Source organism: Phasianus colchicus, chromosome Z, assembly GCF_987193195.1.
Source record: "Phasianus colchicus chromosome Z, bPhaCol1.hap1.1, whole genome shotgun sequence".
NCBI classification, from domain to species: domain Eukaryota; kingdom Metazoa; phylum Chordata; class Aves; order Galliformes; family Phasianidae; genus Phasianus; species Phasianus colchicus.
In genome coordinates, this window is record NC_143476.1 from 66,133,114 (window position 1) to 66,145,856 (window position 12,743).

The 12,743-nt window shown below is 38.1% G+C and overlaps 1 protein-coding gene across 5 annotated transcripts in view; it reads right to left on the bottom strand.

Moving 5' to 3' along the window:
- Nucleotides 1-12,743, bottom strand: part of DOCK8 (dedicator of cytokinesis 8) — an 85,180-nt gene that overhangs the window by 16,019 nt on the left and 56,418 nt on the right. For all 5 annotated transcript variants that reach the window (XM_090132224.1, XM_090132222.1, XM_090132221.1 and 2 more), the window contains 10 exons: nt 11,807-11,946; nt 10,822-10,991; nt 9,102-9,247; nt 8,199-8,381; nt 7,367-7,502; nt 6,793-6,880; nt 4,722-4,818; nt 3,217-3,351; nt 1,484-1,636; nt 213-371 (listed from right to left, as the gene is read on the bottom strand). In XM_090132224.1, coding sequence (XP_089988350.1) covers nt 213-371; nt 1,484-1,636; nt 3,217-3,351; nt 4,722-4,818; nt 6,793-6,880; nt 7,367-7,502; nt 8,199-8,381; nt 9,102-9,247; nt 10,822-10,991; nt 11,807-11,946 — 1,407 coding nt within the window. The remainder of the gene's footprint in view (nt 1-212; nt 372-1,483; nt 1,637-3,216; nt 3,352-4,721; nt 4,819-6,792; nt 6,881-7,366; nt 7,503-8,198; nt 8,382-9,101; nt 9,248-10,821; nt 10,992-11,806; nt 11,947-12,743) is intronic.

A 12,743-nucleotide genomic window follows, 5' to 3' on the forward strand; every position in this document is an offset into this window, starting at 1 on the left:
AAGAGATAACCCTTCTCTAATGTGAATCAAATGGTACAGAATTGAGTCTTCCATTTCTGTCCTGCTTATTGTTGCATAAGACATAAGCTCAGACAACAATTCCTGAATCATTATTTTCATTCTTGTGTAAGACTGAGATTCTAGGACTTGCTCCAAGCACATTCCTATGTGAAAGCTCTAATACAAACCACAGATATTACAAAAGATTTGACCTGAAGGGGAAACGGAGTTGCCTGCATATCTGCATCTTCCTCTGCATAGGCCAGGATAGTTCGTAAAGATCGTCGAAGGAATTCCTCATTAAACTCGGGTGATTTGCCAACCAAAGAAGCTAGTGACATGGTTACCTGCATCTTTACTCTTGAAAAATTCTTTCAGAAGAAGGAAAAGAAACCCAAAAATTAGAGATGATACACCATGCATATCATATCAGTTCACATATCTTTGTCTCCTACATAAACCAAAACCACTTTTACCTGCCCACACTGTGTGGGTTAAAGCTGCTGCTTATGTGAGCAAGAAATCAGCAGACCTGGACTCTGACATGTCAGTGCTATGAGACAAGAATATGCTTGCTTGAAACTAGAGGAAGTCAGCTCTCTCTTTTCATAGAATGGCTTGGGTTGAAAAGGACCACAATGATCATCTAGTTTCAACCCTTGCTATGTGCAGTGTTACCAACTACTAGACCAGGCTGCCCAGAGCCACATCCAGCATTTTCACCTCAGGACAGGCCAGTAGGAAATAGATCAGCCACTCAGAGAGAATGAGAGGCAGCAGGACTATGTAAACATTCGGGAAACAAGTCTGTAAAACAAATGGCCTCCAAGGACTTCATCTGGTGATGCACCATACCTTGACGGCAACAGTGCTGCAGAAGCATCCTTACTGCACATCCACCACGTCTTACATATTAAAGGTTCTTAAAATGAAAACTAAGGAGAAAATGATGCTAATGAATGTCTTTACATGCTAGGACATTAGGAATCTACACAAATAAAATACATATTTTGCTCTGTGTGTGTGGGTAGAATCAGGGCCTAGTTTATAGTCCTTGACATGAAAGGGAAAGTGAAAAATTTGCATTAATAACAATGTACAGTTATTCTACTAAGGTAGTAATTGCATTAGAATAAAACCAGTCAGAAGCCGTTCCGACACAGAAGCAAAAAAAATTATGAGAAAAATAAAGTGTTGCTTATCTCTCGTACAGCCCTTGCTATCAGAGGCCTAATGATGTTCCATTTGAAAATGTATTTATAGATACTGCAGGAAAAAATCACATTTTCCTAAACAAGACATTGAACAATAATTAAAACAATTCCTTCTCTACACTTCTCACACCACTTCCAGTTCAAGTGTGCAAAAGAGCACAACATATTGATCTGCAGATGCTTCCTGTTTGTTACCACAGCTTCAGATTCTGTTTCAATTGGTCATGAAACAGTTGGCATGAAACACTTTGCTGTTGTCAAAATCTTACACTGGTAGAGCTGAAGCTGTATCTCATGAGGAGATAAAGAGTAGCACAGGCTTGAGTCCGTGTGATATCTATGCTGCTGCTGCAGTGATGGAGAACTCTTTGACAGAGGTCAGCACACTGTTCCACCTCCTCTTCAAACAGGAAATCTCCAAACTAAGGGAGACAGAGAAGATACCATTCAGTACTACCATTTCTGGCCATTAAAATACCATGAGCTTAGTGCATGAAAATCACAGGGTTCAGACAAGAACTGAAATCTACACAAATAACATTTTATACCCTTAATATGGGCATCTGATTTCTGTGCCTCTACAGACCCCATTTCCAAGCTATTCTAAAGAGAAGAAGGGTTTGAAAATAGTCTTTCTGTCTAAAAAAAGAGCAATAGAAAGAGAGAACAAAAAATTTCTCAGGGAGTCCCATGGTGCCTTCAGGAGTTTTTGAAAGGATAGAACATTGCAAAATTCTTAAAAAGCAGGAGAAGTTGCTATTTTCAGAATATCTAGCAGTTGCTGAACCATGCAAATATTTCCTTGCGCATAACGAGTAATTACTGGCTTTTTGCATCAATGCCCTACCCCTCCCTATCCCTCCAGCACATTCTTCTTCCTACAGTGTGCCACAAAAATTCTGTTGCCCAGCTTTCATGACAGACCCTCTTTTAAAGAGTGTCTTCATGCATCTAGCAGACAATAAACCCTGTGAGCAAAATGTCTATCCTAAGAGACTGTCACTGTACAAACAAGTGTTGCACCAGTGTCATACGCGTACAGGTTGGACTGATAAAAGGTGTGTGAGAAGAGTACTGGGTTATTTTCTATTTGCAGGCCTATTTCCCAGACCCTAACCTTCTCAATTATCTCACTGTTTTACGCCTAATTTATATTACAAACCTGCTGGCGTAGGGTTCTATCATTTCCATTTGTTTGTAAAATAACATGTATATACCTAAGGTGTAATATAAATAATTGCAATGATTGCTTCATAAAACGAAAAACTGAGTCAGCTTAATTGGGAGATCTACTTCAGTAAGAGTAACAATTGCTTCACAAAATTCATTATTTTAATTGAAAGTTAGCTCCCAAAGATAAAGTACAATGAAAACATAATTAAGAGTTTCATAACTACTCAGATATCTACCCTGTAATTAGGCTTTGTCAGACAATCTGCATTTAGCAGCAAACAGGCATTAATTGGACAGGAGTATCCTATTTGTTATTTGCATTTTAGAATAGCTTAAGTGAAAAAAACATGTCAATGATTTTTCTTTTGTGGAAGTAATTTTCTTCATAGGAGAATGGCTCTTTCCCAGATTTTAAATTGGAAACTAGTCTTGATTATATAGTAATTCAGATATTTCTGTACAGTATCTGCGCATTCCCTGGAATTAAGATGCCTAATTAAAATCAGAATGTATTTGAAATAATTAGTTGTATTTTTTTAACCTTTTTTATTTGAAATTTTTCTGTATTTAAGAGTAGACTGCTCAAACTCGCAGCCACAAAGTTGTTCTGATTCATTCATCCCACTTTGTGCAGCAATGAGATAATATTACAAGAGCTAGAGAAGTTCCTGAGAGTCCCTCCATCTAGGCATTAGTATTTACATCTGTTAACCATACTTAACAAATGCCATGGGAAAAATGGTGAGTTATTACCTACAGCTCTGCTATAGAAATGCTGCTCCAACAACTTGTCTGGAAGCATGGAAACAGAAGCATGTCAAAAGCATACCTTAGCAATGAGTGCTCTGAGTGTAGCAAAGCAGTGAGTCAGGTAAGTGGTGCTCTGATCACAGCCAAGAGAATTTACCAGGACCTTCAAAACTCCTCCCAAAAGATTGTCTCTGCACTCTGCTGCAAAGCTTGCCTATACATGAAGGAGAAAAACAACAATAACTGCATGAGGTAATTCACCAGTGAACTTGCATGTAGGAATTGGTTGTTCTGCTCTCCCATTCACAAGACGCATCCAACAGTTTGGAAAACACAGGTTTTTGTTTGTTTTAATTTCTTAACATCTACTGCAAAGGGAACTCAAAACAGTTTTGTAGTGAACAAGATGATGGGAAAATGTTTTCAACATTTTTCGGTTTTCGTAGGCTCCTAATGCCTGCTTTGTGTCTAATCTTTCATGCATGTTGCATTGGGAAGTGACTCCGTGGTGGCTATGCATCTCATTTTTTCCCTCATGCATTTCTGGGCACACTGGCTGGACAAGCATACTGGTATCTTCTGGACAGAAGGGATACAAGTTGCAATAATGGGTGCCATGTAAAAGTCATGCCCAGTACTACAATGATCTAATAGCTAAATCCTTATCAACTAGTAGGTTTTGAAAAACAAAATTCTCTCTTAACTATGTATTAATACAGGTTGCTCTAACAGCAGTATTCCAATACCTATGAATTTGGAGTGTCTTTCCTAAGCCAGGAGATCTTGTCTCAGCACAGTCAACTGTTACGGTTCTAGTGATGTCAAAGAGCCTGTGAAATTTTGCTGCATTCGATTCCTGCAAGTTAAATTCTTTACATTGCTATAGAGGGACACATCTCTTTTCAAAAGGTGGAAAATCTTTCCCTGCATTAAGTACTCTGTGAAAGTCAAGGTTAAATGACTTTTGTCTCACAGGATCAAAGTATGACCTAAGGCTGCCCATCTGCCTAGTTCCAAATTAGTACTGTCTTAAGACACATTGCTAATATAAATGAAGACTTTTCTTCCCTTATCCTCTCCAAACTTCACTATCATAGTAAGACAGTTGAAATGGCTTTTAAACACATCTATGGAGGACAAGGGGTTAGATTTCCCTTTTATTCACAGTAGCATGCCCTAACAGTAAAAAGTGCTCGTGACAACAGAGTAAGGCAGTAATTTTGTCTCTAGATTCATTCATCCTCGTCTTCTTCACCACTCCAAGACTTTATACAAGCTTACAGTAGATCACAGAATCACAGAATCACAAAATTGCCAGGGTTGGAAGGGACCTCAAGGATCATGAATCTCCAACCCCCCTGCCACACGCAGGGCCACCAACCATTCCACCTAATGCTAGACCAGACTGCCCAGGGCCCCATCCAATCCGGCCCCGAATTGGATCTTTAATTAAAACAATTAAATAGATTAATTAAATAGATCTTTAATTAAAACAATTTGTACCACCTAAGATATAAAAGGCTTGCTTCCACTGCCTTCTGAGAAAGCAGAAAGTGATACCAAGCCAGAACTGCAATTTCCCACCTGGATGATGTTCTCTTGCATGTCAAGAATGATCAGGTTAGCTTCAGTTGCCAGGTTTCCACTGATGAGAGCTTCTTGGTCTAGCTCTGCTTTTGTCCTACAGAAAAGAGTTCTAATTAAAGCAAGAAGGGAGTTCCACAGGTGGTGGATGACCTACTATTGAAACAAAAGCAAAATACAAATGCGGAATGATCATGCAAGATCAAACAATGACAACAGTGTTTGGAGGCATTTCTTAAGAACTACAGCGTCAATCCAGGAGAGCTGATACTGATCTTTTTCCTAAACTACTCTGAAAAGACCCATTCCATCGCTGAAGCAGTTTTTTAAGGTTTGATTTGAACTGCTCTAAGGCTAAATATAATTTTTCTGTGGCTGGAAGAACACTCTTACAAACACATTTCTGAGCGAGTTCAAAATCTGTAGCTGTTCTGCTGTGTTTGTTTCCCTTCTCAGTGGAATCACACACAAAAAGAAAACCAGAGAAGTAAAGAGCCATCTTTTTGGGCACAACTGCTTAATTTTGGGGAGGGACAGGAAAGAAAGTAGGAGCAATAGCACAGTTATTAACTACAATAATTCAAAGTGACGAAGAAAAGTAGGGCCTGCCAGAAGGCTGGTGCTACAATCAAGCCATGGATTGCTAACTATGAGTAAGAGTGGAACAAATCAGGCAAATGACATAGCCTTCTGAACCATTTCCAACAACCACTAGGCTAGCACATAAACCATGCTGAGTGGATCCTTTCTGACACCAATATTAGCTTTTAACTGCAGCTTGTCACCATCTCATAACATGCTGGCTTCAAGGAGATGCAGTCTAAGTGGCAACATTTGCAAAGTTTTTGTGCCATGTATGTGATTTGCAAACACCTTACTTACAGGACATATTCTGTAGAAATCCATAAAGGATCTCTAAAGGTTCTCATATACCAAAGTGATGAACACAGGATAAAACAGAAAGGCCTTGACAACATGCAGAGTTTTACTAGAAGATTTAATTTAAGTTTTAATTAAATTTATATTTAACAATACTGTAGAGCTGCTGCATGAGGGCTGGTTTACTCTGACTTCAGTGAAACTGAGAGGAAGCAAGCTGATTTCAAGGCAAAGAAAGAACATCCACACAGGATCTGAACCTCTTCCAACCTAGGACAGAGGGCAGAAGGATAATTCTTTTAAAGTTCAGATAAATACCAAATTGAAAATCTTTGTTTTCAAAAAATGTATGTGATAATCACAGCTGCATGTTAGGTGGCAACAACACAGTTGCTGAGCTGATCACAAACTGTTCTCAGTTCAAACTCACACATGCTGAAGGACATTGGGGAACTCACAGCAGCTGGACTGATGAGAACACACAGTGGCCTGTGTGTCAGACAGACAAAATTCAAGCAAGTATCTTTGGACAACAATCTATGCATGGTCACATTAGAGAAAAGCAACAACTTAAATGCTTACAGAATAGTACCATGTATCATATGAAAATGCTATTAGTAGCACAAATCTTTCTTGAAATTATCATTTCCCATAAATCTAGACATTTATTTGTCTACTACTTTGTAGTGCACAAAAGGTGAAATGTATTGATATATCATAATTTACAGCCTGCAACAAGAAAAATGTTCACTACAGAATCCCCTTCCCATAGCTAACATAACATGTCAAATCCAGCCAAACATATTTAATGTGGAAAACTTACACCACAGTAGTGTACACAGCAAAGTGTGATAGCAACACCAAAGCAAGTGTCATGGCAAGCCTCACTGGAATATATGATGCATGTACCAATGACTAGTGTTTCTCAGTTTGATAATCAAAAGGAAAAAAATGTAGATAACTAAGCATCTCATTCAAGTATTTGTGATCTCTGTTACATCACAGCACCAGTTGGATATTTCTGCTACATACACATTTTCTATTTCTGTTCCATTAACAGAGGAGGAAAAAGATTGATACTGCTGATTTTGTACTAAAACCATCCTAGGAGAAAGATCATAACATTAAAAAAAAAAAAAAAAAAAGAACAGCTTGGTTCTAATAAAAGCAATAATTTTATTAAATGACTTACTTATCTTGTCTCTCATTTGCTTGCCGCCAGTGAGTCTGCTCCTTTCTCCACCTCAGGTTTTCATTTAGTCCTGCTGACCTGTCATTCCCTGAAAGTGCAACATATATTACTGAGATTAAAGCACAGGGGCACACAAAAGAACAGGACTCCACTAATTTTTCATCTAAGATTTTTTGAACATCAGCTTACTTATTGATTTCTTCTAAGACCAACGCATAAAAATTCAATTTATTAAATAAAACAAATCTTTTGATATTAACAATTTATCCTTACTTATCCTTATATTTTGGCATTGTTTCATTGCTTTTGATCAGAAACTAACAAGAGTTTCTCAGAATTCATTAAAATCTCTTGATTGGTTTCATATTCTTCATCTCAGTTATACATTGCAAAATTGAAACATAACAATATTTTTTAACACAAGAAAACAGAAAAGGCCTACAAGGGAAAGGACTGTGGGAGAGAAAGATAGAGATGAGAACTGGGAGTATGCATAAAACCTAACAAACACATTTACATCTAAAACCTTTCAATATCCTCTCAAAAGTCATGGGGGAAAGGTGCTATGAAGTACCAGCTGGTATTCTGCAGCGCTTCATCATTTCTCCTCTGGCTCCTTCACCTCTCAGCAAAGCCTCTTCTAATCTGGCTTTAACGTCTCTGGACTTCTGGAGTGCTTGGTTGCTAACTTTATCTGAGCTTTGTTTGCCCTGAAAGTGAAATCAAAGCAATCAACACCAATGCCTCCAGCTTTGAACACAAGTCCAGATTATACCACCCAAACCTTAGACAGCAGGAGAGACTGGGAGAACAGATAGAAAGCAATAAATATCATTGACTAACATACAAATGCTTCTTAAAGGTTCCAGATGAGGAAGGGTAGTATATGTATGTTCATAAAAAATAGTGATGTAGCTCAGTGCTGTAGAGAGAGAAATTAAAGTGCACAGAGGTTATTTCAGACAAGTTCTATCAGAGAGAAAGTCCTGATGTCGGATCTAACCCTTAAATAAAGTGTCACCACCAGGATCTTGCTTTGAAACGGGTAGGGTATAAGGAGAATAGCTGCAGTAATGACAGCACCAATTATTTATATTCAGTCATAACTGGAAAACATTTGTAAACTGGACTTGAGTATATGTATATATTCCCCACCCAAAACAGCTGTGAAACTCTCAAGACATGGAAAAATAATACATTTCAAACCAACTTCATAAGGTGTCCTCAGAAGTTTAGACTGCATTTTGCTTGAAGGCTGGTCTCAGTCATTTTGAATTAATATGTCTGTTTGTAGCATAGATTAGACAAGAGCTAATTTAACACTTGTCAATAACAAGTCCTCTGGACAGCCAGAAAGAAAAAAAAAAACAAAACATGACAACAAAACCAGGGCATGTTTCACTTACCTTGTATTCAAAGCACGAAACACAAACAAAAAGGAGGTCTAAGATCCTGTTTAGCTGCATGGATGGAAGGTCTGCAATCCATTTCTGTATTAGATTCTGATCAGCATTTTTCATGATCCAGAGGAAACAGATCAGAAGGTTGCGAGTAGTATCAGGACTTAATGTGGCACTCTGCCTGTAGGACTGGAAACAGATAAGGTAAAAGTCAGTTGAAAGATAAAAGAATAGAGAGGACATTCAAGTGAAGTAATGTTACATAAATTTCAGTGGAGTCAAATCTCATGGTAGAGTTTCTGTAAGTTTAACCTCTTCCAGATTATAGTGATCTTATTTTTGTCACACTATGTATGTATGTGACAGAGGTACTAGCTATATGTTTATGAAAAAAGAAGGAAGGATGGAACCATTTTTGTTTGTTACTTGCCTGTACTTTAAGTTCATTAGAATAATTTTTAAAAATATTCTATAACTGTTTGCTCCCCTTTTGCCAGTTGTATCAGCCAAATTGCATGGAAAAGAAAAACGATCATAAGAAAAGAGATATAGGGAGAAGAAGATGATCTTGAGCCCTAAATCCGTGAATTTAGGTGTCACTGGCAAAGATAGATGGTAGGGGAGATACAGCAGCATTTGCTGATCTGGAAGCATAACTAGGTTGGGTGTGCAGATGGCAACAGAAACACTGGAGAAAAAGTAGAATCACTTCTGGTGAGGAGGCAATTGGAAGATTTGAAGATTAAAGTGGAAGATGACAGTAGGAATACGAGGCATTCTTTTGGGGCTAGCAGAAACAAGAAGGCAATTTCTTGTGCATGCAGTTATTCATCACAAGAAAGGATGTGAAGGAAAAAACAAAGATAAAAATGTATTCAAGAAAGGAGTCTGGCAAAACCCTGGACATACCAAGGACGTCAGAGATGTTCCAGAGCTCCTGAGGTTGAACTGATTCCCTGCAATAGCAAGTGCCACATTTTGACTGATTGCACCTGCAGACTCCTGTTCTTCTTCTGGGTTTCCTGTGCGCCCCTTTCCGCTGCGGGCATCTGAAACTAGATTTAAAACATCCCATTGGGACCTCATCAGCAATTGAGTTGTTGCTGCTCACATTTCACAGTCTTTCACTGAGCTGTTATCTAACAAAATGATTGGCACCTCCATTCCTGAGACTTTATTTTTATTGAACAGCAGAAATTATATAGCAATGGCAAGACAGTTTGGAATCATCTGTAAAAACTGTCAAATTGTTCAAATAAATATGGAGAAAGGAGCTGTGCCCAACAACCTCCAGGTATTTATGGAAGCTGAACTAAAAGCAAAAGCAGTAGCGAACATGAGGTTGGCTCTGAAGTTCAAAGCTAAGCCAGAACTTCACAACACATAGAAAGAAATGTCCACTTTCAGTCAATTTCAGGTGAAAAGATCAACATGAAAGCCATGCATCGGCCTGGGGAAATTTGGCAAGCAATTTAAGTCTGCTAACACCTGACAGAGCCACTACTGCCTTCAAGTTAAAGGATAATTTTAATTTCAGGCATCTGTTTGCTTCTACTCGGTGCTTGAGATCAATTTCAGTGAATCAGACCGTTTGTAAAAGCTCTGTAAAAATCTCATTAGATTCTGAGCATCCATTTGTGCTTTCCAAGATGTAGTTTTTAGAGAAACTGACTGACGAGCCAATCCCTGAGTGTTCAGAACAAGGTCAACAACCTCAGATACTGCAGATTTAAAAAGAGCCTTTAAAAACTAGCCATACTGGTAGACCTGGACTTCTTTAGTCTGTGGCATAAGGATGATACTTATGTTAGAAGAATGTAGTGAGATTTACTTATATTACGTGCAATAAATGCTTTCATGCTATTAGACTGAAAGAGCTCAATAATACATTCGTAATGCTAAACTTTTGTCCAGATATCAAAATGAAAAATATTTTCAGAACCAGAGACAAAAGTATATTCTTCAAGGATTATACCTTTTTTCCCATAGTCTTTAATTTTTTAAATGAAAGTAAAATGCAATTTTCCAAGTAGCAAAGATTTATTATTTCTCATACAGAAGGTCAAATCGCTTTTTTCAGCAGTTTCATACGAACACATTTATAGAGAAAAAAAAAAAATCAAGAAAACAGCTTAGTTTAAAAAGGCTTAGTAACAGAGAACAAAGTTTAAAGTTACAATAGGTGATAGAAATATATTTTCTGAGTGATGATTACATACATCTGAGATAAATTCTGACAACTTCAGTGTCATGTTAACAGTCCTAAGGAGCAATAGAGAAATATGGAAGGAATACAATCCAATTTCTTTAATTATAATGTAACACAATGCCCATGTCATTCTTGTTTTCTTCCTCACTGTCTGTTAAGCCTATCTGTATCTTAGTTTTTCTTTAAAGACTGCTTTTTTTGCAAGATCCCATAGATATACCACTGGGTCTATCATTTGTTTGGTAAGTAAGGACACTAGATTTTTTCCCTTCTTTAAAAAATCCAGTTATGTGGAAATAAAGAAATACTGTGCCTTGCTAGACTGTGGCAGAATTTCAGTACTTAAGGCAAATTCTTTAAGTCAGATTGTTTAGACAGGTTACTCTAAGGCTGAAAAAGACAAAGGAATAAAGGTCTTACTTGTAAAGTCATGGAGCTGTGGAAGTGAATCCAAAATTATACCAACCAAAGGGAGGTAGAGAGCAGCAATTTTAATCTTCATCTCTTTTTTGGAACAACGTGGGTCTAGGTCATGGGAACTCAGCAGGCTAAGGATAGCACTGACTGCTTTTCTTTGCACCTTACTAATCCTGTTAACACAAAAAATTGCCATGAGCTATGCACAGATTATTTGTAATCAAAGATTTAAGAAACAAGGTGGACATGGGAGAAGGAAATTAATACACCAATAGTCATTAGACAGTGTCTTCCACTCAAAGCAGAGATCCATGTTCCCTGCTAAAGACAGCTGTCTTACATGGCCATAGTGTGAATCAAGAAGCACCCATGGAAAAATCAGTGTGGCAAAGAGAGATGCTTAAAGAAAAGCATCACACTCTGAACAAAGTTAGGCTAAACTCTTAGACTAAAAGACAGTGGTGATTTAGAAAGAAGAGTGACTAAAATTTTGAGCTGTGATCTCTATTTATCCAACACTACTGCAGCAAATAGTACTCTTTTACTCAGTAACACCAACATCCTGCAATAAAGTGTTTTAGAGTGACTCATTGACAGAGATGGTAAAGACCATTCTTTCGCTTCCCTTTTCTTCAGAATCAGTCTACATCACAACTCAGTGTGATTGACTTGTTGATGCTTGCGAGAGTGTCTGTAGTGCGTGCCTCAACATCCACTACACTTTCATATGAACTTTCATGAAGGTTCATGCAAAAGTAATTCCTTATGGAGGCAACACCGAAGAAGCTTTGCAGGACTCTTAGACTCTGTGCCAAAGACAGAAAATGTTCTTTCTGATAATTCCAGCCAACACTGTCATGATACATTAAGTGATTTTGGTTGCATTTAGGGGAAACAGGATTTACCCTAGAGTTAAACTATGACCATACCAACAGTACATTAGTGTTGACATGGTGCCATTCTGAAATCTGCAGATTTGGATACTCACCCCTCACAATCTGCGTCCAGTGCTGCTGCCAATTCTGTAAAGAGTAATCCAGTCAGAAAGTGCTGCTGACGGTATTCTGATGAGAGGTCAAACATACCAGCAATCTTCTGGTCCTGGAAGCTGGAGCAGGAGCTAGAATTCTGCAGAAGAATAGGATGTAAAAAAAGTAAAAGGATGACTGGTGAAACAAACGTTCTTAAAGATGTCATAAGGACAATCCACGCAGATAACAAAGTACCCTTACCAGAGGAAACCTTATTTCAGGCATTGAAAGAAGTCTGGAGAAAAACATCAGTGTGTGAAATAAAAAGCATCAATTTTCAAATGAATTGCTTGCAAGGATGCAACCTCATCCTTTCCATTCTGTGCAAACAATTCATTTAATGTTATTTGAGATGTGAAATTCCTACCCTGTATCATCAGTTTGGATAGGAGACAAAGTCAGAATTTTCCCCATGTTTAGAATTCTGCGTCATTCTTACTGTTGCAAAGCTGATGAGGTTGCCCCTCGTAGAAGGGAGACTTTGGGCATCAAAAGCACTGCGCTATTAAGCTCCTATAATGTCTACCATGGAGGTAAGGTGAGGAAGGGTGTATAACAGTGTTTCCTTTCGCTCTGGAAAATTTTGGCTGAGCTTGCTGGCAGCTGGCATAATTTAAAGCAGCCTTCAAATTGCTCTAACATATGGCTATGGCTGATATACAGCTAGTCCGTGAATGGAAAGTTGCTGCTATATGCATGTTGTGAACTTCTTACCTTCTCCAATCATAGGTGCCATAGGTCATCTGGAATGTTTTTGTACCTTGATCTGGGGAACATAACTTTTAGACGCTACTCCCCAGTGAAGCTACTGGGGTTTATAAGATTGAAATTTGCTTTCAATTTATATTGTTCAATATTCTCTCCCAATATTTGTGTCAGTCACGAAGAAATAGT